Raw genomic sequence first — 26273 nt, 5'->3', positions numbered from 1 at the left:
TGTAACATTAACAGATATGATTCCAGAGGGGGAAAAAAGTTTCTGTTGACTACTTGATGTTTCTGTGGATTTAATTTTGTTATTTCTAAAAATAATTCAATTGAGTAGAGAAAGTTATAAAGTTGCTGTACTAACTCCATCTCATCCTATGACCTTAAAACCTAACCAGTATCCCAGTAACTATGGTAACTATCTTTTGTTAAAATTTCTTTGTTAAACTTATTGAATATATGAGTTGCTTGATCCAAAAGGAAAACAATTTGGCTACAGAGACCTGAGAAGACTGAATCTGAGCTGTGCTAGGATGGATTGGTGAGGGATAGCTGCTTGGGGCCTGCGTCAATAACGGGTGCTTCTTCCACTTAGCCCCAGCACAGCTGAAGGTACAAGGGAGAAACGCTTAATTTCCAGTAACAGGGCATCCACAAGCTCTCACTCTTGGAGTAGCCTCACAGAAAAGTGCAGATGTAGCCCAGAGCAGAGGCAACCAGGCTTTCTTCTAACTTTCCACCAGGAGAAGAACCACTCTTGATCTCTTTCAGAGGGGGAATTTTGACATCTGCCCTGTGCTGTTTAACATAGCCATGCCTTGATTTAGAGAGAGCAAGAAAAGGATGCAGTTTGCGTTTACCTAACTGATCGGTTTGACGTACACAGAAACTGTCTTACTTCTAATACCCAGGGTTTTGGCTCAGTGCACAGCCCCCCACATGTATCTGGATCCATGGTTATTCTTGATGAAAGGGGAGAAAAAGTATTACAGGCTTCACCATTTCTGTATCGAAAGGTTACAGTCTTATATCCACTCCAAACCCATCTCTGTTTATCAGAAGACCCGCTGACCTTCACTGTATGTCACATAAAGGGCATGTGTAGTACAGTATGTGGGACATTCCTCCATCATTTATGAGGCATAGCCTCATCATTGGCAAGGCCAGCTGAAATCAGAAGGTGTGAGTGGATTTGAACCTTCATCTGTAGAATATTGTTGCATTAATGACGTTTGGTAACTTAGAGATGGTAATTTATTATGGGAACGCTCCAAACCTTTCTGTATTTTTATCATGTCCTGTTTCTATTACTACAAATGTTCCATAACTGATTCAATATTGCTTGAGAACATTAGATATTCTATAGTGCCTGGACAATATTCCCATCACGAACGTACTCATTATGTTGATTTGTATTTATCTGAATTTTCTGCAAGAGAGGTGAAGTTAGAAGTCCAGGAGTGTTGTTCAATTTATTAATGTCTCCCTCTTGCTATCTATGTGCATCCCACTGGGTCTGCTCAGTGGAGCTGAGTAGAGTGAATAGTAGTGGGCAGGATGTGGTCATTACAGCCTTTGTGTGCTGCTGTTGAAACTGTGGTAGTGACAGACGTGTTTAAACATTTGTTGCTGGTGTTATTTTAGTGTGATTTCTGAAATAATATGGAGTCAGGGAAGAGAAACAAAGCTACCCGTGAAAGTCGTTTACTGCAGCACAAGGTTTAGGGGAAATGCTGTGGTGATACTAGTGAGAGAAAGCATGCTAAAAGCAAGTTAGCCTAAAGACAGCAAAATATCTCTTTTTCTTTTCTTCTTCAGCATAGGCAGGACTCAACACGACGTGCATGACTGTTTGTTCTTGGAGTTTTCTGATTTGTTCAGTTGTATAACAGTTGTATAACTGTAGCTTTGGAGTGCTTGGGCTCTGAATTTTCCTAAGTGTCTGCCTCAGGTTTAAATTTTCCTAAGCTGTTGTTGAAATTTCCACAGCTTACTGGGAGATTACTGAGATATTATTTTATTATTATCTGGTCTTTAAAACTTCTGGTGACTTTTTTTTTTTTTTTTTTTTAACTCTTCTTTTCTGAAAAGTTATTGCTCATGGCAAGAATTTGACTTTTGTTTTGGCAATGTGGTTTTTGCCATACCTTGAAACCTTTCCTTATTTGAAAAGTTTTTTAAAGCTTGAAAATGTTAAACAAGTGACAGCTTATTATAAGCTCAGTAAAGATTTCTTCCATATTAGAAAATGAAATATCTGAAAATTCCCTTCTCACACAGTACACAAAAGCTTCTTGCAGCTATGTTGCTGATTGTATGGTCGCCCCACAGCTACTGTTTCATGCGTCATTTCAGTCCAAGGATAAGCACGGTTCATGTCTTTCCCGCTCCTATATGCAGTAAGATTGTAAGTAAGCCATGCCTAAAACCAAGTATGTTCCAGTGTAGGGCAAGAGAGTGAAGCCAGAGTCTGCACTTTGTGGTTGTTGCTTTGGGCTAGAGAGAAAGTGAGCTACAGAACTGACAGCAGAACTTCACATTTCCCAGTGTATTCTGGGTCACAAGAGCCAATGGTCTGGAAAATGTAAATTTAATGCCTGAGCTAATGTTTTCATGTCTGTTGATTTATTGTGATCTAATGTTTTAATTCCTGCTGGTTGGTCTTCTTCATGGTCTCATGGAATCAAATCAACATCTGGGGCAAAATCAAAGTAAAATGTGTGCTTCCTTTCTTACATGCATTTTCTGTGCTCCTGTTTAAAGGTCTGCAGCTGGAAACTTAACTAAATGCTCTCAGCAGTGTTAAAAAGTCCCAGAAGTTTAAGATAGAGTAAGATTCTTTCTGTAATGCATCTTCAGAAATACGTGTGCTAAAGGAGCATGGGATATTATAACCAAAGTAATTCTGCATCTTAAATTACAGAATTAATTATCAATTGCGTAATAACTGAAATTACTACTAGTGTTGTAGTATCCAGTGATTCAGGCGTTGGTAACTGATATGAATGCCCCTGTGTACGCATAGAATTCCTATCTGAAAGACAGCATGTGTCAGGTTCAGCGATATAGTACTGCCTGGCTGGACTGGTTTCTTACCGAAGGACTGTACAAAATGGTATCTGACTGGATGGGTGCTGCGGTTGTGTACACTGCCTTCACCAGTGGTGAATGGGATTGTTAAGCATCGGTTGTGTTCGTTTAGTCGCTTTGAGTTAGAAGGACATTCAGTAGCTGAGGGATACACCCCCTGGCAATTGCAGGAATTTTGGCGAAGGGAAGAGAAGCTAAGCAGTATCCCAGTGTAGAGCCAGTTTCCTTAACCAAAGAGAATTGTCTTATTTCAAGTTTGCAGCTTGAGAGTCTTGGTCAATCATAAGTGCTTCTGAATGTCCATGTGGCAGTCTTTTTTTTTTTTTAATCTACAACTCTTGAAAATATTTCTCAGCCATTTTTTCCAGTTGCATCGCTACAAAATCCCCCCTTTTGTCCCTTTGAGCTCAGAACACTGTGACATGCTTAAAAGCTTTAAAAATACTTCTGCTGATGGAGAACTATTTGTACATATTGTTTCTTGCAAGTTGTGAATTTGGCATGTGATTTACATTTATGCAGAGCTATCCTCTTAAGTCTCACTTATTGATTTGAACATACCTAAGATACATCAGGTGCTGCCTCTGTCCTTGTGCAATAGTGACGCACCACTTAAATATGATGATCATTTTTAATTAGGTCTCCCCAATGCTGAAATGGCTGCAGTCTCTGGTCTGTTCTCCATTACTTTGCTGGTCAGAAGTGGTTGACCTTTAGATTATGCTGCAAAATCCATCTGTTGCTGCAGGCTTTTGTGAAGAGAGATGTAAAGAAATATTATCTCCTGTCAGTCAGTTGCTCTGAGGATAGCCCTAACCAGTAATCAGTCCTCTGTTGTGATCTCGGAATCTGAAGGCCATAACTGGCCTCTGCCAAATTTCTCTTCCCTCCCCATTGCCAGCTTCCAGCTTATTCTTTTGACAGTCTCATCCATGAGACTTCTTTGTTAACAATCTGGTCTTTGCACTTTGTTATGTACCAGTCAGCCTTCTATTTCTGTATTGTAGCCACTCTGACGTTTTTCCCTAATTTAGCATTTTCGGTCCCACACCCTTAAAGATTGTTTAGAGAAATTATCCTCTTTTCTTTGCCCTCAAATGTTGGTTGGCAGCATACTTTTGATAGTCTTTTGTCTACTGATAAACTAAAAGTTAGTTGCCCTAATGTGTTTTAAATATAGTTGTTGTAGCAACTTTAACTCATGTAAATGCCACTGACATGTCTGAAGTTTCTGAGTCCAACTTAAAATGAGACGGACAATTAGTTCTCCTAATTACAATGCAATGATGTTCTCGCTGCTTCACCTGCATTACGAAAATTATCAATGCCTTTTAATTATGCAAATTTTCCTACTCTAACATGGTAAGCAGTGTTCTCATGTGTATTTTAGTTGTTTTCAGATACATTTTCAACTTTTTCTAATATTAGCTTCCTTATGCTTTATCAGTCTCTAAACTCTAAACCTGTGATTTCTGCTAACTGAATGCTGTAATATCCTGTTCTTAGCATACTTGTATGTCCTGTGGCAATAACATTATTCCATTTATCTAATGTCTTTATTAGAAGTTTTTGTTTCATTTAGAAAAAAAAGAAAGGGTTAGTTTTTCTTGGCTCTGAGCATCTATTCAAAAAACTCCCACAGTCCACACCCATCACAAAATTATCCTCTTCTTATAAATAGTTTCATGATTCTTAGTTCTTTGCAGTGCCTTATTATCCTTTTTAAAAGTACTTCAGTGGTACTCTCATTAAGCAGGAACTAATACACCCACAATTTGTTCTCAGACTCAAAAGCTAGATATGTTAATTGTATTTGTGTGCTTGTCGTATACACACTACAAAATACATGCTCTTCAAAAACTTTTCTCATTTTGATTTTTATGAGTAAATTCAGAAACTACACCATATAGGAAGTGTCACTCTATCAGTTTTGAGGAGACCCTCTGGCTTGCTAAATTTTTGAATGGAAGTATGATACGGGACAGACACAAACAGAAAGAACTGTCTTATCTGTGGGAGTTTTCTCCAGGAGATGTTTCAAGGGAAATCCTAAGAAACCATTTCAAGGCGACAGGATAGCTTACCTCCAGGTGAGATGTCCATCAGAGGACTTCAAAATATGTGCAGTTTTCTACCTGTCTTGGAATGTTTATGTCTATAAACATGGAGGTGGTAAGACTTTAAGTAGATCATAGGAAGTATGTAGTGGTAATTTAGACTATTGTTTGTGTAGTTCTATCAATATGATTATTATATGTTATGTACCATGGTCAGTCATCCAGGTTATATTCTGACGTCTATATTTTTCAAAATGTTGTCTCATAATAGAGACAAGGATGCCATTTTTCTAGGTCCCACACAGTCTTCGTTTAATAGTGTGTCAGTTCATCAAATGAAAAAGTACATAATTTGCAATGAAGATAGTAATGCTTCATGACTATTTACTTTTATTATTTGAAGGTTTTGAGAAACTACTGTATCTATGTATCAAAGATTCATTTTGTACACTGACATGTAAAGTATTCCTGTGAATACAAAAAGAGGGGAAGTCAGATACCATAAAGTTCACTCTTCAGACTTTTAAATTTTCTTCTAGTGAAAGTTGCACAGTTTTGTCGTCTCAATCAGTTCTTTTTGTTGTTGTTTGTTTTGTTTTCTGTCTATGTAAAGAAATGTCCAAAAAATTAAGGTGTTACAAAAAGACGCTTTTGAACAATTTGATCAGGGACCGGGTCAGTTGGTTCCAAGGGTAATTGTCCATGAATTCTAGAGGAACTCAGATGAAATTGCTTAGCCTGTAATTGTGGTATGCAACCTATCAAGTAAAATCAGCATCTGTAATAAAAAATTTAAAATGGCTCAGGGATCGTTATGAGAACTGCAAACAATTAACTCTGATTTTTGTTAAGTTTTGTTAAGATTGAATAGGTAGGTATGATAAAAAGGAAAAGGTGGATAAACAAAAGGTAAATGAAGTCCCTTATGTAAGAGTCAATATGGTGTATGTAAAGGAAATTTATATTTCTCCAGTTTGTCCAAATGACTCACTAGTTCATGAAGAATTGTAATACATTTGATATAATGGACTTGGATTTTTAAAAGGCCTTTCATAAGGTGTCTCAGTAGAACTTCCTAAATAAACTAATCTGCCATAGGAAACAGGAAAGTTCTTCTTGAGATTAATAACAGCTTAAATGATAGAAAATAGTAAATGTCTAGTTTTTCAAAATAAACGTAGTTTACTGTCATAAACCTGCTAGGATATTTGCTGTGGAATGTATTCATAAATTGCCTGGAAAAAGACATGAACTGCAACGTGATTAAGGTTTTTAATGATGGAGAATTATTCAAAACTAAGACTGATTGTGAAGAGTCGCAGACTACTCAAAATTTTCATTGAATGGATGACAGAATTGCACATGAAATTCAGTACTGAAAAATACTGAATAATGTTTGGAGGGAAAAATCATCCTAACTATACAGACCTTGGGGCTTGTAGGCAGTTGATCTGAGAAAAATGTCCGTGGGGCCAGAAATGAGTAAGGAGCTCCTCCCTGGCTGGTCAGCACCTTTCCTGGACCGCTACCTCTTGTCTGTAACAATGACCAGTTCTTAATTTTGGCAATTTATAGTTGTTTTTACAGTAGCCTGTCAGAGGACATAGGCTTTGTAGAGGCCATTTGGAAGTTTTGGCTAGCTTGATGGGAAGGAATATGTCTTTTCGTCACTGTAAAGGTCCTGGGATGTAGAGAAGGTATGTACCAATCCGTTTGCTGTAGCAACATGAAGAAGTCTGGTTGGTGGAGGGTTGTGGCAAGTTGTCATCTATTGCAAGATGTTTTAAAGCCTAAAGGCACCTGCCTTACCCACCCTAGTGCAATGAATGACAGGATAGAGAGGGTAAAGTCTGGATCCAGAAAGACCACAGGCCTGAGGCACATTTCTCTGGTTACACATCCAACTCCTCTGGAAGGGAAATTGGAGAATGTGCCAAGAAGCATGTTAGCAGCCTCCTGGAAGAGGAAGACACCTCTCTTACACATGCACAGGAAATGTGAGAAGAAAGGGCTAGCTGCACCTCGAGTACTGTGTTCAGCTTTGGACCCCTCACTACAAGGCCATCGAGGCCCTGGAGCATGTCCAGAGAAGGGCAACGAAGCTGGTGAAGGGCCTGGAACACAAGTCCTGGGAGGAGCGGCTGAAGGAGCTGGGGTTGTTTAGTCTGGAGAAGAGAAGGCTCAGGGGAGAGACCGTATTGCTCTCTACAACTACCTGGAAGGAAGGTGTGGGGAGCTGGGGGTTGACCTCTTCTCACAGGCAGCTAGCGATAGGACTAGAGGGAATGGCCTCAAGTTGTGTCAGGGGAGGTTCAGGTTGGAAATGAGGAGACATTTCTTCTCAGAAAGAGCAGTCAGGCAGTGGAATGGGTTGCCCAGGGAGGTGGTGGTGTCACCGTCCCTGGGGGTGTTCAAGGAAAGGTTAAACCTGGTGCTTTGGGACATGGTTTAGTGGGTAACATTGGTAGTAGCGTGATGGTTGGATCAGGTGATCTTGAAGATCTCTTCCAACCTTAATTATTCTATGGTTCTATGATTCAGGCATTTGCCAAGCCTCATGAGATTGGCCACAAATGGTCAGCATGGGGACTGGAAACAGCTGGAGCTGTAGGAGATTTAGGCAGGAAAGAGAATGAGGAGTGCTGATGTCTCAGCACCTAGATGAAGACCTGATAGGAAGGCAGGGGATCATCTTCTCCTCAAGTGACAGGAGTCAGGGCCAGGGCCTTGATTTTCTGGAAGGGTGGTGACCAAGTACTTGTCTCTTCAGAATGGAGTTTTGCCTGGAATCAGCTCAGGCAAGCTCTACCTTCTCAAGGGCCATATCCAAGGTTTCCTCAAGGACTCTGAGAGGAGTATGATGGTGGTTTTACTCACAGTTGTCCTGGGAGATGGGGCTATGGATGCCTCAGTGACCTCCTCTAATAATGTGAAGGAACCCCGTCCCCTCCTCCCCATGAATTATGCTTGCCATTTTTGTCCCATAGGACAAGTGTCCAGCCTCTCCTCATGGGTGTCTGCAGAGGGGTGGCTAGCAAAACCAGGCTTGGGGGTGAGCAGGATCTGGGAGGCAGTGTGCAAGAGGAAGAGAGTAAGTAAGGATCAGTGGGAGAAGAAATGGTGTCTTCTTGCAAGGTGCCCTCTTCCACATTCTGTGGTGTCGCTCTTTGTCCCCTGTCTTGTGTTTGGCGGCTTTGGCCAGCTGAGCATACCTGCTGTAGAGAGGCATCTTAGAACCTGCATGAGCTTTTTGGTGGTGCCATGGAGGGGTGCGGGAGACCTCTGAGGATGGTCAACACCTCTCATTATTTACAGGGACCATATTACTTCTTCCTGGTCCAAGGGGCAATCTCTCTGGATTTGTCCTGGGGCCTAGCAGAGGAAGAAGCTGGCTTCCCTGGTACAGCAGTGAACTCAGCAGAGGGGTCCTTTGAAAGACACAATAAAGGACTCCTCCAGCCCCCCTATTCCATGCAGTGCCACCAGCACATGCCTGGATCTTGCTCTGGTTGGTTCCTGGCCTGCAGGTGGCTGGTAATTGCCGTGGGGCTGGGAGTGAGGTGGGTTAAGGGATAGAAGTACTTTCAGGGAGGAAGAGGGAACTAGGCTGAGTGAGGGGAACAGGCTCTGCTCCTGCTGCGGCGGTTAGCGTGTGCCCAACCCTCTGATTCACATGCTGGTAAGGTCGGTCAGTCCATCTCCATGTGCTGGCTACGAGCTCAGTTTGCACAGTAGCCACTTGAAATGAGGAGCTGTGTTGTATACCAGGAGCAAAGAGCTTTAGGCCTGGGAGGTGGACTCTTAGTCCAACCCAGTCCAGTAGTCAGTGAAGAGAAACAGTAATATGTCATATAGTTGAGCTGTGATGAATCTCATTAGTAAATCAAGGATCACAGTACTAGGAGTTGCAAATAGTTCGTAGACTGAAGTATGTTCAAACAAACAAAACATGTAGAACAGCTATGACAAGTAGGTACATTAAAATGATATATTTACTGTAATTTATAAGTGAAGCCAAAGTCTAAATTCACAGAGTAAATAAATGATTCAAAATGATTAATTTACGTTTATTAAGTGAGAGGACTGAAGAGTGCTAAGTTCTGAGCAACCGACATGTGATAATGACTGCTCCTGCAGAAAAGCACAACAGGAAGTTGTCTGAGTCACTCACATCTACCACTGGCTTTTCTGTAAATTATAAGTCATTAAGGGTCAATATGTCTACTCTGGAATTTAGTAATTTTTACTTTACTAAAATGTTTTTAATTTAAAATTTTCCTCATAGCATTAGAGACTGAAACCCTTATTTTGAGCATCCTGGGGAAAGTAATCATGATCTAAATCTGATCCAGTAAACGAACGCCTTATTTTGTATTACTTTATTGAGAGATAAAAAGCTAATTTAAATTTTTTCATTGTCAATTTATTTCTTGGTTTCACTGCAATCAGTGCCAATTTTGCTTGGCAATTCAGTGCTCTTAAGACATGTATTTTCTAAGAACAGAGTGAGAACATCACCTTATTTCTTACAGATCATCAGATGCCCACCAGATGGGGGAATGGACTGACTTGTCTTGGACTGAGTTTAAATCAACAGTTTAGATGTGAAAGACTTGATATCTCATTAGCAATCCCTTGATCCACCCAGTTCCCCTGGCTGCTGTTTTAGAATGATAATCCCAATCATTCTTCCAATCTTTATAAGCAATCAGTTTTTAAGTGCAACTCTTAGAAGATAAGGCTTTTCCTGCCAGTGCCACAAAAAAAAAAAGGAAGAAAAAAGAAAAACAGGTGAGCTAGAGGCTTTGATTAGACAGGTATTCCTTTTAAGTCAGTTTTAGTCATTGTAGATTTTGTTTCTGCATGCTTGAAAATGAGCCTCCTAGCCAATTTAGATTGGCTTGAGTACTTCAAGTAGTACAATAAATCTTTTCTTTAATACACAAAATTATTTTTAACCTGACATAAAGGTAACTTCCAGGTACCTTAACCTTTCCAGAAAGGATCATAGATTTGGTTAAGCTCAAAAACCCCTTAAAATTCAGAAATCATCTGACAACGCCTTCTCACTTACATTAATACTTTTCCTTAACAGAGTGCTAGTCACATTACTTGCTCTCTCTACTGTGCGGTCAGGGCCTTTGTAAGGTATTTGCTAAAAGCTAGAGTTTTGAGTGTAAATAAGAATTGAGTTTATTCCTTTTCCTGGAACAGTGATGAGATCATCGCATCAGCTTTGTATTGTGATGTGATTAAGTTTGCACTGTGACTCAGTTACCTTGTACTGGAGGACAAAGTTATAAAATTGACTGCCGCTGTGGCTATGGGAGCAAAAGGCAGTATCATGTGGCAGACATCCAGATGCTCATTCTGTGTCCGAAAACATTAAGCCCTGTGTTTTAAAAACTATGCAACATGAGTGCGTAATGACTTTTTTAATGAGAATCTGTCTGCTTTCATTTCCATAACAGTGTTAATATTTAAATTATTGACCTAATCAGGTTAAGTGTATGAGCTGCACCATCTAATTTCAAGGCACACCTTGTTCACAGTAGTTGTGCAATGGCAAACTCAAAACAATGATGTAATTAACTGCACATCAGCAAAAATGTCTGAAGCGTTTTAACTTGAAACCTCTAAGAGAAAACAAACTGCTTTAAAGTTGAAAATGCTTTATTTGGAACCTGTGTGTATTTATTATGGGTATTATCATGTGATAATAGTACTTCACAACCTTTTTTTTCATGGTCAAAAACAAAATGAGAGGAAAAAATATCCAGTTCACATCCTGATTAGATCATAGCTGAAAGCTGTGTTGTCGGTAGCCTTTTGTACACAGTTCGATACGACTGTCTATTCAGCTGAAGCCAAGACTGCCATAGTGGTGGTGCTGTAAGGTAAGTGTAAAAGGTTCACTGCCCCATCTGTGTGGGCGAAGTTTCTCAGAGCCCTTGCATTCATTAGGATTGCTTTTAGCCGGTGGTATCCATTTCCTGAACACTAAATTCACCCACAAGATAAAAGCAAAAAGCCGATGCATGTATAAAAGAAAATGTTTGTTCCTCTGCTGATACTCAAATATAACGTATTTTGAGATAACAAAAGCTACAAAGAATAGTTTTCTCCCTGAAATACTTAATCATGTAAGTCAAGATTGAAGTTTAACTTGTCTCAACAAGTATCTCATGGCCAAACAAACAGTGCACCACAAAGCTGGTTAACATTCAGCCACAGCAGCTGGACTCATATTTATTAAAATTTTCAATAGGAATTGCTTGACACTTTTATAGAAAAGGCGCTTCCCTGATTTTTTTTCTCAGTAGATGTTGCCTTCTAGGCTGTTTCTTCAAAATAAGCATCAAAATGGGGATGTAAAGGTCAATCTTTGCTGTATTGCAGAGTTACGAGGAAAAACAGTTTGTCTTTAAGCGAACGTTCTCCTATCCAAATTAAACTCGTGACTTTCTATAGGAAAAAGGCTTTTTAATATGGCAACTCAGTGGATTTTGTGTTTACGGAAGGACAGATCCTCCCTCTGTTGTGGACTTATTTCTTCAAGTTTTGTCTCTATGAGACAACACAGCGGATTGTATGGCACCCAAGTCTTTTATAACCAGGAGTAAAATGAGTTAGTGTAAAGCATCATCAGTGGTGGTTCAAGCCAGCCCACTTAGCATTGCAATTAGTGGGTGCATATATACATAGATTTCACATTCTAGCTAAGTGGCTGGTAATTTCTTAAACTGTTTAAACTCAGGTACTTGTGATTGATTTACTTAATTGCATGATTTTAATTTAGGAAAAATGTGTTTAACTACATAATGCAGAAGATAAGCTGGAGTATCTGTGGTAACTCAGTGCCAGACAGCCTTCCATGTGGTGAGGAAGAACAATTTAAGTACATATTTTGTAATTTCTAGGTTCACTTCTTGACACTGTTAGATACTTCCTTGCGTTGTCCCACTTTGACAATCACAATTGGGCAATAATAAAAATAATTTTATTAGGAGAAAATGTCATTCCCAAGCTTATGAGCTGCGCAGACAGCCCTTCCCTTTGTTCCATCTGCTATGAAGTATTTATGCAGAGTTGTCTTGTGTTGCTCTTCTTTTTGTGATGTCAGGGATGAGTGACTAGCAACTTGAGTTTACCCTTAAATAAAACGAACCTTGGCCTTCCATGACATCTTGTATCAACACTAATGCAGTAAATTGCCATTCATGTCACCAGTTACTGACACCATATTGGACTTGCAGTCTTCTCTTTTTTTGTTGATAGAAGACTGCCAGGTTGAAGAGCTGGATCCTTTTTGCTCCCTAGTATAATAAGAGTACTTTTTGCATGTGTTGGAAAAAGGCAGCTGATAAGCAAAGATTGAGAGGACTATACAGCACTATATTGAGAGGAAAAAAAAAAAAAGTGGTTTATCTTCTCTTTGCAAGTTTCTGCTGTAAATCATTTAACCTTGTCTTAGAGCCCTTTTGTTTTTGCAGTTGCAGCAAAGAAATTCTGCAGTGTTTATATTCATCTGTATCTTGAAATATGATTATAAAGAACAACAAGATGGTATTACGTTGGGGACAGCTGCAAGGGTTTCTCTCATCCTTACACTGCCAGGAGCTGGATCTCAGTGAATTGACAAAAGCATAGGAAAGCTTCTCAGGAGTCTGTTCCTGCCAGTCACTGATGAAACTGGTAGTCAGCCAAGTGTGGGTATATGTGAGGTGAGGTAGGGAGAGGAAAACGGGGAATGAAATCGTTAAAACACTAGTTGCTTGATATCACTAAAGCAGCAGGTGTCGGGGTGAAGTATGGAGTCCAAACAGAACCAAATGAAATGGCTAATATTGACAAAAAACAGAACGTGAGTGACTGAAGACTTGTGGTTTTCTACAGCGTGAGATGCAGGGAGTGGGGATGGTCTCTGAAGTAACTGTGGAGGCTTACTTGCAAGTTGGCCTGTAGAGCTATTCATTCTGCATGAAATCTTATGCAGTCTGTTCATTTGGAACGAGTAGTGCAAGTCTGAAAGTATGTGTGTGTTTGCATTAGGTGCGGAGTTGGCCACCATTTTGGTTGATGATTATTGCATGGCTGACGTGGCAATATTCTGCCAATCTGTAATGGCTGGTCCTTAATGACACTGGATGTGGGGAATCACGGAAGGGACGACTTGCTCTTAATTTTAGAGAGCAGTGAGAATGAAAAGTCTTTATTGCAGTGGCTGGCATACTGTGGACTCATGTTCCTGTGGGAAGATTCTTACCTGCTTGTTTGGAAATGTGTTGGCTTTCCAAGACCCGCCCCTGGGGATTGGCGCTGTGCTGGTGTTTGGAAGCTGGGAGCCCAGTATGATTATGAGGAGATACAGGAGCCATCCAAAAAGTAGAGCTGTCACGTTCGACAGTGAGAAATACGCTCTCTTTTCACATGGACAGATGTTTTCCTTCCAGTTGTACAGTGAAACTGACGGTTATGAAACCTGCAACCTGTTAATTTGATACATAATTCAAGGCCAGCATAATTCCCAGTGACTATCACTGTTGTTTTTGTTATGGAGTCCTAATTCATTGTTTCTGTGGGCACAAAAGTATTGCCGGGCTCATTTGGTGTTTCAGTGCACTGTAATTTTACTTAGTGCAATTCTGTTGAGATTGCCAAGCTGTGTCATCTGTTGAGCTCATCACTATTACTTCCTTTTGACCTCCTCTCTGTAATTGCATACACATGACTTTCTAGCTGCTATAAAGATACCTAAATGCAACTGGGCTCGTTTAAAAAATAAAAAATAAAAATAAAAAAAATGTGAATAGACCAAAATGTTTCTCTGTGAGGTCAGTGAGGACCAATTAGTTAGCTGTTTGCTTTCTGCCAGGCAGCCAGAGCCATCTGTCACATGACAATGAGCAAGCACAGATTTCAGAAGTCCATTTGTTTTTATGACCGTTTTTACAATTTTATGGAAATTGAACCATTACATAAAGCATAATTTTCCTTAGAATCGATGTTTTAGATACTTATTTCCCTGTTCAGTCATTTGCATATCCAGTTGCTTTATATATAAAGCACAAATATAATGATGCTTTTCTCCCCTAATAAAAAAATCTTCAGACCTAAGTTTTGCCTTTTTCCAGTGTATGAAAGACTGTCTGTTTGGTAGTAAAGGAAAACCCCAAGGGCTTTAGGTCCAAGTTTTGTGTGTGCATAGAAACTAAGTCAATAGATGTTATAAAGGAACTAATGTTTAATGCTTTAATACGTAGCTTAAAATCATGGTCCATAATGTTTTTAAAGAAGATTCTGTTGCTCTTTTTATGTTTCAACTATGTTCTTTTCATATTCTATGTTAGTTCTTAATATAACTCATGATATTTCTGCTATTCTTGGAATGGTAAATCTAAAACATTCCGTCAAGTTGTGCAGATTTTTAGTAGTTGAAGTCCTGTGTTCAAGTTCAGATTACAGCCAATGTGAGCAAGAGATTTCTACTTTTGCTTCATCCTCCACAAAAGTTAATGCTATATAAAGGTTCTGCCCAGGGGAAGCTAAGGAGTTTGCATATTAAATCAGGCTTTAATTGCATCAACAGGTCTGTATAAGGACAATTTGACAGCATCTCCTCACATCACTCTGGCTTCATCAAGGCATAGTAGTCTTTTATTTTTATGAGGAGCATTTTAAATCAAGAAAAGAGACAAAGTCAAGTTGGAGCTATTAATTTTTTTGAGGCTGTATGCATTAAAATTAAAATTCCTCAGTAAACTGCAAATACTTGGCAGTTCCTAGGGGTTTGGCCAGTTCATTTGTGCACCACAGGCATGGCTGCTCAAGTGCTTGTGTCCTTAGATATGTAAGCATTTATGAAATTGGTAATTGCTTGGTTGCTTGCATACTTCTCCTGTACAGTAATTGCCATTTAAAGGTCAGCACTTTCCAATATGTTCTGGGTGTCACTGTTTTTCCTAATAGTGAGAAGGTGAGTTATCTGTAGTAATGATTCTTATACAAGCGTATAAGCATTTGAAATTACTTTGAATCATCATAGCATGAAATATGGCAGCAGAAGATTTAGGGTCAGTTGTATTAGTTGCTGTGCCCACGAAAAGAAAAGAAGGCCATCCCTAACGTGTGGAGCATATCAATGAAAGTTGGATATAACTCCAAACAAACTTTGCAGTAAGACTATTTTGTGGTTTTACGGAGAAATATAAAGGATGACAGCTGCTGGAATTCAGGGGTCTTAATCGAGAGTTGAATTGTTAGCCCATAAACAACATCAGCGCTGGAAAGAGAGCTACAGGAGTCAACATATAAAAAGGATTGGGAGTTGCTTGTCAGAAGCTATTTTAGGAGAAAAGCTGACAAAGAGAAAAAGAGACTATGAAGGACTTTTGAACATGAGAGCCTTCTCTTTAGTGCGGAGAGCTCTCATGAGACCAGCAGGGTGAGGTGTAGCTGGGAGGTGGTGGTCTCTTCAGGTCCAGCAAGGTGATGGCAGGTGGGAAGAGGAATCGGAGGGGCTTGCGAGGAGGGCATAAGCTCTGTCTGTGGCCCCATTTTGCCAAAGCTGATGCTTGAGGCCAGCAGGGATTATTGTTTGGCAGACTGAAATTAGTCTGAAGTGGTACCTCAGGGAGTCACTGGCATGCAGATGACAGACAAACTTGTGTTTGTAGATGAGATCACCGGCAACAGGGTGGCAAGTGTTTATTTTTAATGTCATATTGATGTTGGGCTTGCTTATGCACATGTGCAACGTAACCCTGCAACACTGTGGAAGTCTTCTACAGCACCTTGCAGACACCCGTCAGGACTTCAGTTTCCTTCTGCTGATGAAGTTGTTGTGGACGGCTGGTTCTAATGGATGTAAAGAGATTGCCCTACCCAGTTCTGTTAAGTCAAATGTTTTAAACTCACTAGTTACAGAGGATAGAAACTGCAATAATGGCTGTCTTCTGGGTTATAAAGACGTTTTACACGTTCTGAAAATCAGTTGAGAACACTGCTAGCAACAACGCCAAAAATCAAAATCAAACAAGACCGAGAGCACTCTTCAGTTCAATAATGACCCTGAGGTTTTATGAATCTTCTCTAGTGCTTAGATAATACCCCTTAGAGTTGGTAATTTTATAACTTTACAACAACCCTGGAGCACGCCTTTGTGTGTGTTATGTATGTGCTGAAGGGCAGAAAATAGCGTCAAAGTGGAAGGTGTCAAGGAACATCCAAAATCAATTAACAATTATACAGCGTGGGGGAGACATTCCTCATCTCCCTGCAACTAGCCCTTGAGACAGCATGCCCTTCAGCCTGCCAGGAGACCCGTGTGTTTCCAAGTTAGCCGTGGAAATTGCTTTGAACTTGGAGTAAACCTGCACACACATACAAATTAGAAGACGACAAAACGTGTTGAATGAAATCTTGGCCTTATCAAAGTCAAACGGAGTTTGCCGCTGACTTCAGTGGAACAAGAATTTTATTCATAAAGAGGGAAAAAAAAGATTTTTGAACTCTAAAATCAGAGCTAAGCTGTCTGATGTAGGTTTTTGTTTTGTTTTGTTTTTGTTTTGTGGTCACAGATACCTGCTTGTTTTCGCACGTATTTGCAGGATCTGAAGGCCACAAAGTCTTTGTAATTTTGTGTCTGCAATCCCTGACTATAATAATGCTTGCCAAAGCACACCTGGAACACTCGTGCTTTTGTAACTTTCATTTCTTGTTTTTATGGTCCAGCAACATTGCTCAGGCCTGTTCAAATGAGTTGGCAATTAGTAACGTAAATACAACTCGTCCGACTTGATCTGTTCTTCCCACATGCACTTTCTGTCTGTCTCTCTCCAGCTGAACCATTTATAGACAGACGAGTGCTGCGGTGGGGTGGATGTCAGAAAGGTTTTTACCCCTTAGGATGAGCTCTTATGGAGAACAAAAATACCATGTGGCCACCCTCATGAGCATGTAGTGTCTCTGAGAGCATGCTGCCCTTGGGTGGTCCTTTTCTCCAGTTGCGTAACCTGGCAAAAGTTACCATTATTTTACATTAAATAACCCATAAATTGGTTGGACATATGCTCTTTGAAACATCCAGTCCCATGTACCTGCTGAGAGCATATCTAACACATGAAACGCCAGAGTATAAGCACCTCACAAAAGGCCCTTGCAAATATCTGGGATGTTTTGTTGTTGTTTTTGGCTGTTTAGTTTTTATTTAAAATAAAAATAAATAAAATCTTGCCATAGATTCCAAACTGGTCCAATAGCTAGAGCATTCCCCTAGTAAACAGGAGGGTAGGCTTCCCTTCCCCAACCCGGCAGTGAAGTGAGGAGGCCGTGCCTCGTCGCGGTGTGCTTCGCTTGTGGGGAACTGCCTGACCCTCCCTGCCTCTCCCCGTCTGAGAGAAGCTCTGCCACAGCAACAAAAAACACAATGTTCGCCTGTCTGGAAAAGGGGAGAGGACTGCAAGAGACTGTCAGCCCGTAGCCTTGTGTAGGGGCACTGAGAAAAGGTGTGGAGTTATTCCCCATGCAGGTTTTCTTGCCCTTCTGAACCTCAGCCCTCCTGTGCTCTGTGCAGGTGTCTAGGTCTCCATTCCAGATTGCTTACCCCTAAAATGTCATTACAGCCTCTGCTCTGTAGGGTCCAAATGTTTTATTGGGTCTGGCCCTTAATTATACCAATGTGGGGCTATGTTACCTTCAATGAGTAACTGTGCAAGCCTACAGAAAGAATGGCAGTGATGGATTCGTTTGTTGTACCTTCTCTGGACAATACCACTTTAATGTACGTGCTTGCAGAGGGTTGTATTTTCAAATATCTGTATTTAGTACATTTGAACATGATCAACGAGTCTGTCAGTTTTATTTCACGTAGCTGCTCACCTGCTCATGTCTGTGTTTGCAGGATCTCCTTGGTCGTAATGCTCTTCCGTGAGGAGCGGCTGCGTGTTTCTGGCCGTGTTGTTGTGAATTGTGAGTGACAAACCAAGCAGTGGGCTTTCTTTGCTGCACTGCTTGTGAATAGCTCCGTGCTGACAGCCTGGGAGGAAAAGTGCCTTTAAATGCTCTGGGATAGGCACAAGTGGTCAGCAGCGCTGGGAGGCTTTCTCCTCCAGCCAGGCGTTGTGCCTCGTTTCTGAAGCTGCCATCCCATTCACTTACTTGCTGGCCTGTCACGTCGGCTACGGTGATGCTTTTGACACCACTATATTTTGTGACATTTGCTCCTTAAAAATGAGAATAAGGTCACTCTAAGCAGCTGTGAATAGCCAGCAACTCTCAATCACCACCAGCCCAGACTGCATTTGAAACGGCGGCTTTGGGGCTGAAAAGACGCGGTGTTCGACTGGCAGTCCCTGAGCCAGCCCAAGGTGGTGCAGGAATCAGGAGTCTGAGGTATGCATCTTAAACTGTGGGGACAGCACTTATTATGAAGACATTATTTGAGATAGTGTCTTGAGGGCAACAGGAATATGCTTAACTCTTTGATTTCTTTTTTTCCAGAAAACTTATCCTTTCTTCTAAATATATTTCATGTCCTCCATAGGATCCCAGCTAATGCGCAGATAAAAATGGCGATTGTTTTTACCTCAGTATTAGCTGACACTACAGTTCCCATTCACAGAAAACCCTCTGGCTGGGGATAAGTGGTACTTCAGCGTGTGCTGATGTTGAAGCGATGCTAACGTTAGAGCTACGACTACCTGGTGGTTCCAATAAACCAGCCACGGCAGCTCCCGTGTTATTTGTGTGGCTGCTCTCCATCAGCATTGGCAAAGTTGAGTGAAAACTTGAGCTAACTGATCCCGCAAGGATAATTAGCTTAATTGTGTTAAATTTTGAGGAAAAAGTAGGAAGCATAACTTTGAGGTTAAAACATTGAGGCGTGTTTGGGAAAGAAAGCCAAGTTTACGTGAAGGAGAGTTTATGAAATGATTTGCTTGTGTCTATGTATACAGACATGGTGATGGCACGTAAAAGAGAATCTGATAAGAGTAGGAATGATAAACATCTCCAGCAGCTGTTTATTTGAGAATATAACATTTCAAGGTGCAACTAAATATGCTCCTGAGACCTTTCTTCAATGAAAAAAAAAATTCAAATTTAAAAATTCCTTATTTTTATCAAAGAAATGTTTTACGTTGTTTCCCAATTTCAGTACAGTTTGCTTCACAGACATCAAGCGTGCAGTTTATTTGAAAACTCAACAAAGCAGGAGAATTTCTTTCTCTTCAATATGGTAGGAGAGCAGTTTACTACTAGGTCCCTTAACTCAGTCATAAATTACAAAATGTGAGTTATGACAAACCAGAGAAAGCAGTATTATGAAACAATAAGCCTTAAGAAAATAGATTATCTGTTAGATTGCCATGTTTTCTTGAAAATTGAATTGCAAAAGTCACTTAGATCAAGAATCCAATACCAAGCACCACAATACCTGAACAGCTATTCTAAATTTTAGGAAATACTGATCTTTACATATCAGTTATGGATTCTTTATGACTCATCCTTCTTTAATAGAATTGAAGAGAAGAAAGCTTTGGAATGGTTATTAGCTTAATAAAGCAACATCATTTTGGGATTCTTACTAAATTCCAATGAGTATACAACTAAACTGAGATTTAATTACATTTTTAATTAAAGGAATAGGTATCGATTATGTCATTGAATATGTGTTGTAGCCAGCCCTAACAAATCAGTATCACAAAGCCCTAACAAATCAGTATCACACAAGAGATCACTGAAGCAGTTATTAAAATTATGCGTGAGCTAGAACTGGGCTGGATAAAAGATACAGTCATGCTGGGAAGGAGAAAAAGGTAATGAGATGCATAAAAATACTGTGTTTCCAAAAGTTTGATTGCTGGCAGTTTGCTGTGTTATCATAATTTATTTTTATCTATAGAACAAAGTGAAGACAAAAACAGAGAAATTTTTAAATAGGAAACAAAGTTTTATTTCAGTTCTTGAAAGCAAATGGTGATTCCTAAGATCAGTCAATGTTTCTCATGACCTTTATGTGAAGCAGGACCTCATCCACCTTATGTGAGAGACCTTCTGGTCACTCAGATTTCCTACACAGCATAATATAAAAGGGGCAAGCAAGTGTTAGTGGTCAGAGCAATAACACCGTGAGGATACTGGCCAAAAGTGATGGCCAGATGCAGCCGGGGCCACTCGCCCTGTACCCAGCCTGTGCCTTGCCTGCTGCTGCAGCATCAGTGCTCTCCCCTGCCCCATGTGAGGTGAGTCGGTGGTGCGGATGCCTCTTGGTGGGCAGAAAACAGCTTTCTGAACTCCAGTAATGGGGAACAGCTGCGGAAGCCTGCTGTGAGGCTGTACAGCTGCATTTTGTCCACGCGGGTTTTCGCTGACACACCTTGTTTTGTGCGAAGCTGTTAGCTGATGCTCTCAAAAAATATATGCCCCGAGTTTGTTTGAAACTTAATTTAAAAAATCTGCAGGTTGCTGCTGCTAAAGGCCTGATCCTTTCCCTCCTTGTGGTACCACCTTTACTGCTGACAGGATCTTACTGAAGCATTTTCTATGTGGTGCAGTAGCCCCCGCAGATGGATATCACAGAAACCCCATTGCTTCTGGCTGGAAGTTGCTCTGGACAGTGAACTATAACAGGGAGATGGAGTAGATGATCTCATAGGTCATTCTGTTTCTATCTGTTATAATTTCTGTGCATATAAAGCCGTTTTAATCCTTCCCATTGATGCATTGTATCCACAGAACTGTATTCTTAATGCACATGCACAAGGCATGCTGCAACACAGGCAGATTTGGGAAATTCCATTGGACTAAGTCATTAACTGAAGTAGAGCATTTCAGAATTAAAAAAAAAAAAAAGTATAAGATTTTATAACTTTTATAACATATTTCAAACATTCTCTGTGTAATGCACAAAGGCTGGCATGTTTAAAGAACACGGCAGTGGTGCAGGTTTCAGCACCCAAGCATTAGGATGTATTAGTGTGAGAGATGTCTGTAGCCTTTACTTGACCTCAAGGTTTTATGGAGCAGGATCCAGTCTTCAGCTACAGCTCCCCCTTCACCCCCTGTGACCTCTTCCTCTTTCAAGTGCGCAGGGTGAACAAGGGCCATGAGCAAAGAATGTGTCCCTGGCGGAGGAGCTGCAGAGGCTGTGGCAAGTGTTTAGCAGAGGCAGGAGCGCTCCTCAGGACACAAAAGCAACATCTTGAGGCTGAAGCACTTTCCTCTTTCAGTAACTGTAATGCTACAATTTCATACCTCTTTCTTCTAAAATTCAAGACCCAGATTACAAAATGTCTTCTGTAAGTACAGGATGAGAATTAAAGAAGAATGGATGACGGAAATATAAACTGAGGGGTTCAAAGATAACCTCAAGAGACTAAAAAGGTTTAATGACCTGTAATCAGGATTTACCAATGATTTGTAGTTAGGTAATTGTTCACTGTTTTTTCCCCAGCATACGGGATAGATCTTCATTTACTACAGACAGATCCCTGTTCCTGCTTAACTGCAGGATGTTATGATTATAGCTGTAGTGACACTGGTGTTTCAGAATCACCGCTGACAAATGATGGTGGGCTGGTAGCTGTAAATACTGCTTCTCTTGTGATTTAAGAGGGAGACTTGAAGGCGTATCGCCCGGATGCTTGATCAATGGTAAGTAGGGCCAGCCATGGCATGTTAAAGCTTAAAAGTCCTTGCCAGGTTTGGGGATTAAAAATTGTCGTTTCAAGCATTAACTCCCCGTATCAAAATAATCAGCTGCTCTGGTCCTTTTCTTTTCTTTTTTGCCAAGATTTACTTACCTTTGTAAGCAAGAACTGACATGCAAACCTTTTTGTTTTTTTCTTCAGTAATTTGTTGAGATAGGAGAGCTTCTTCAGCAAGCTGCCAAGCGTTCAGTGTCTGTGCCACAGTGCCATGCAAGTTCATGCCGTGCCCCCCGTGACCTTCCCATTCATGTGGCTCACTGGTCAGGAAATGTGCAGCCACTTGTAGCCGTGCACTTACGCAGCGTAAGGCTGGAGGTGCCATAAACCAGTCATTAGAGATCAGTGTGATAAAAAACAGCCGCAGCAAAATCAGCTCTAGTCAGGATTCATTTGACATAGAAGGGCATATAGCTTCGGTCATTCATTCCCTGCTCCGTAGGTGACAGCCCTGTGCAGGTAATAATATTCCTAATGACTGATGAATGGCAAGAAAACATTGAATATGCAGTTGCTACCATTGCAGTGCTTTTTAACCTGGTTCCTCTCAGAGAAAACCCCACATGCCCTGATCTGAAGGCTGATACATGCTTGGTTATTTTTTCCCTGAAGTGAAAAATGGAAATGACTGCCAGCTTGGATCTCCCTGGAATTCAGAACCAAGGGGTTTTGTATTTGCACTGGTGGTAAGAACAAAATCAAGATTGGCAGGCTGTGATGTGTGAATTTGCACTCATACAGGGACTCAGAACAAGAGTGAATCTTGTTAATTAAGCCAAGACATCTCAGACAGTCTGCGTCTAAACTTCAGCCCTGTTTGGTAAAAGGGACTTTTTCTTGGGTCTCTTTAATGTCACATTCCATTTACAAGTGTAACAAATGCTGTAACTTGTTTCCCTCTCCCCCCATCCCACAGAAGACGACAGAGGAATTTCTTGTTCTGCCTTTGATAACTTTTCTTTCTTTTTGTTCCAGATAACTTCAAACGAGAAGCGCTTGGAGAGCCTGAAGAGTGATGGTGATGCTCTTATTCAAACTCTAGAGAGCCTGGCCCAAGCTGCCAGGTGAGTTCCCTCAGGCTTTCAGGAATTTCCAGGGATGAGAGCTCTCTCCTCCTCTTTTGTCTTCGGTGGCCTTCTCCTGTAATTGCTTCTGTGCAGTACAAGCTTCTCAGGTTTCTGTCCCTGGCCCCCCTCCCTGCGCGGCTCCCCTCCAAAACCCTCATTCAGAGCTTTCTGGCGGTTCAGCCGCCACCGCTGCAGCACGCTTTGATCCCCAGCTGCGGCTAGCCACAGTGTGCTGCGTGCTCGGGCTCAATGTGTGTGCACATGTGGCAGCTTAATTTTTATTTATTTTTTTTATTCCAAACAATTCACCTCTTTATGACCGGATGCTGGTCAGTGTTTCTTGGCACAGTGGGCTGGATGCACAATGTGGTATTTGTGCCCTGTTTTAAAGTAATTGTGTTTTGTACACTTGCTGATTTTGTTTGAATGTGCAGCTGAAGAGCAGAGCTGCTTTTGTTTGAGAATACCTGTGGCTTCTCAGAGAAGGCACCAGACTTTGGGGGATGCCATGGCCTCTGCAAGAACAGAGGTGCTGGTCCTGAAGGCTTGGCCAGACCTTGGCTCATCTCCCTTAGACCTTCACTCATCTGATCCCAGTTGGACAGAGGAATGAATGAATCACTGTTCTCTGCCCTGCGAAAAAAGAATTGCACTTGTGCTGTGGGCTGGTAGGCTGCATTTCGCTCCCAGTCATATGAAACTGTTAGATTGTATTTTATAGATCATTTTTGAAACACTACGGTGGTGTTTCCAGTGCTCGTGCTTCCAAATGCAGGCTTCATATGGGTCAGTTGTTTGGGATAGTCATCTCCTTGATATTACAGCAGGGAGTACTCCGTGTTGGAAGGAAGGGGGGACGAGGGCAGGTGTAGAGAGGAAATGGTCAGGAAGTGGTGAGTGTGAGGAGCTGCACGCTGAGGGCTGACCAAACCTGTCCTGACCAGCCTGCATCTCTCTCGCGTGCTCAGCTGCTGACTCACAGCTTTTTTTCTGAGACATTAAATTATCTAACTAAAATAAAATGACAGCTCTCCCTAAGGGAGACACTGGCACCACCACTGAAGATGACAGTGGTGTGACAGCAAGGAAAGAAAGTTTTTTTTATTCTTTTAAAACTAGTTTTCACTCTCTTTCAGTGCATTTCAGCGTTAGATGCACCAGACAGCCCATCCAGTAGCTGGCTTTGAATCCCATTCTCTGGCTTCCTCTAATTGTCTGTTATCTGCACATTTCTATACTCAGAAAACCACATACTACAAAGTCCAAAATAAACACCGGTCTCTCTTACTTGACGTAAGATGCTCAGTAGACCGCATTCTATCTCATGTTAGTGATGAGTATTGTGATACACTGTGGTAGGCCAAGCTCCTCTGCTTGCAGCAGCAGCAGGAAGGCCCCCCAGGAGCTTGTGGATTTCACTTTCCCTCCACCCGTTCTTTGGGGAGCGTGTGTCCCTATCCATTCATCTGCTGAGGAGGCTGGGAGGGATCTAGCCTGGGTCTTGGGGCTGTGAGGGACTCAGACGTGGATAAGTTATTAACAGGTAGATGGGGGAAGCCTGGGGTTAGCAAGCTCAATCAGCTTTAGCTGAATGGCTATTTTGCTCATGGAGGTTATGGCTGTTCCGCCATCTCCTCAAACTCCCTTGTCTTATGTGCCATGTTTCCCAGGATATTCCTTGGTAGCAATAACCTTGGTCTCCTCCTCTCACTTGTGCTTTGAGCCCTGTTAAGAAGCCTTTCTGAATTTCATGCTGAATTGGAAACATGAGTAGCTTGACCTCCCAGGCCCTTCCACCCATGTATTGTCACTGGGTCAAAGGGATTGAGGGGGGCTTTTGCTTTGCTTCTTTTTCGGACAGGTTTCTCATCTTTCAGTCCGCCTGCGCAGTGGAAGGAAGCTACCAGCCAGGCAGTGCACTGCTGACAGAGGGACACTGCTTGCTGGGGTAGCAAGGTGCTGTCGGTGCTCTCCTGCTGCCATGTAGCAGCTTGTATTGCCAAACTCTTTCTCTGCTGTGACCTCTCAGCTGGACAGATCAGGCAGTTTGGGGGTTGGTACATGACCAAACCATTCTGCTTAGTAACTAGGTGGAATTAAGTCTGAACTCTAAAATGTGGGACCTTAGCCATTTGTTTTTCTGTTGCCAGGACGAATTTGTTTCAGATAACTAAATTTTCTGGTTTAAACTGCTGCTCGTTAAGAAATTGGTTTACAAAGTGTGGCCTGATCGTTTGGATGTCACGGTTAGCTTTGCGTTCCCCTAAACGTGGTGTTTCCCCTAAACGTGGTGTTGGTAGGTATTTGTCATTAGCAGCAATTGAGGAAGCTGCAAATTGGTATACTGGCGTACTTTCTAAGTTAGTGATGAGGGATGGTAAGCCTTTAAGAAAGTATTTCTGTGGCCTTAGCAGTACTTGTTAGAGCCTCTCTTCCAATGCTAAAAAAAAAAAAAAATGCATGTAAGAAAAGCTCAGGTGAGGAAGAGGGAAGACCACAGCATTGAATGTAGTGGGGCAGGTGGTTCTCCATGCAGGAGGTGGGCAAAACCTCGAGGAGCTGCCTCCCCATGCTGGGTAACCACCGAGGGAAGGCACATGTGGGAGTCATTTGTCTGTCAAGCTGTGAGAGTGCACACGTGTATGTGGATTCATGGGGCATGATAAGTTATATCTTCTATTTCATGGAGGAGATTGAGCAAGGTAGCAGTTGCTGTGAATTTGAGCTGAAATTCAGTTTTACATGAAATTTGTTGCAGGACAAAATCACCAGTTGCATATTGCTACTTAATAGTAAAGAGGGGTAAAGTTACTCAATGGCTATTAAAGAGTTTTCCAGCATAAAGGCAAACATGGGATTTATACAAAAATTTTTCCCTTAAGAATGGCTAATAGATGCTATATGTTTAATTTCTAGCTCTCACGCTGATGTTGCTGTTGCTTCTTTGGCATTTGAAATTCTGAGAACAGTGGGACGTGAAAATCTGAAGACAACCAAGTGAACTGTTTTTGACCAGCCCACCGAAGTGTGCAAGTTGTGCATGCTGCTCAGCACCTCAGTCCTGAATGAGCATCTTAAAATACGCAGAGCAGACTTAACCAATTTAGCAAGCTAGCTGAGCCATAGCTGGGTCCCAGCACGTGCGTGACTGTGGGGGGTGTTTCCAGGCAGGGAGGGAAAATGCCTTTTCCTCATCCCTCCCTCAAGGGTGAATTGTTGATTACTGTTTTACCTTACTGGCGTTACGTGATGTAGCGTGAATATTTGACAGCCAGAGTTTGAAAAGTGTAAATTAAATAAATAGTATAGTTATTTCAGATTATGGGCAGAAAGTGTTTCACTATTTTGAAGGTAGTTAAAAACATTCATATATGTCTTTTGGACCAGCTGAGTGCCTTAATTGTTCAGCTAAGGAGTCTTCTTATGCCTGTGACTAGCACTGGAGAGTATCTTTTTACTAAAAAAAAAAATAAGAATATACGTGGTGAAGGCTGTGTGTGTGCGTATATGGCATGTACACGATATGCTCAGGCAATAGTCCCCTGGCACTAGCAAGTGCCACAGTGCTTAAGAAATTACATC

General features: G+C 41.4%; 1 protein-coding gene across 6 annotated transcripts in view; it reads left to right on the top strand.

Moving 5' to 3' along the window:
- ULK4 (unc-51 like kinase 4) overlaps positions 1–26008 on the top strand; it is a 242747-nt gene extending 216739 nt beyond the window's left edge. For all 6 annotated transcript variants that reach the window (XM_035549727.1, XM_035549732.2, XM_035549729.2 and 3 more), the window contains 2 exons: positions 22600–22688; positions 25608–26008. In XM_035549727.1, the coding sequence (XP_035405620.1) occupies positions 22600–22688; positions 25608–25692 (174 nt within the window). In that variant the 3' untranslated portion in view covers positions 25693–26008. The remainder of the gene's footprint in view (positions 1–22599; positions 22689–25607) is intronic.
- Positions 26009–26273: the final 265 nt, after the last annotated feature.

This window comes from Cygnus atratus, chromosome 2 (genome assembly GCF_013377495.2).
Source record: "Cygnus atratus isolate AKBS03 ecotype Queensland, Australia chromosome 2, CAtr_DNAZoo_HiC_assembly, whole genome shotgun sequence".
Classification (NCBI taxonomy): Eukaryota; Metazoa; Chordata; class Aves; order Anseriformes; family Anatidae; genus Cygnus; species Cygnus atratus.
Note: the sequence above shows the minus strand (reverse complement) of the source record. Positions and strands in the feature narration are given on the sequence as shown.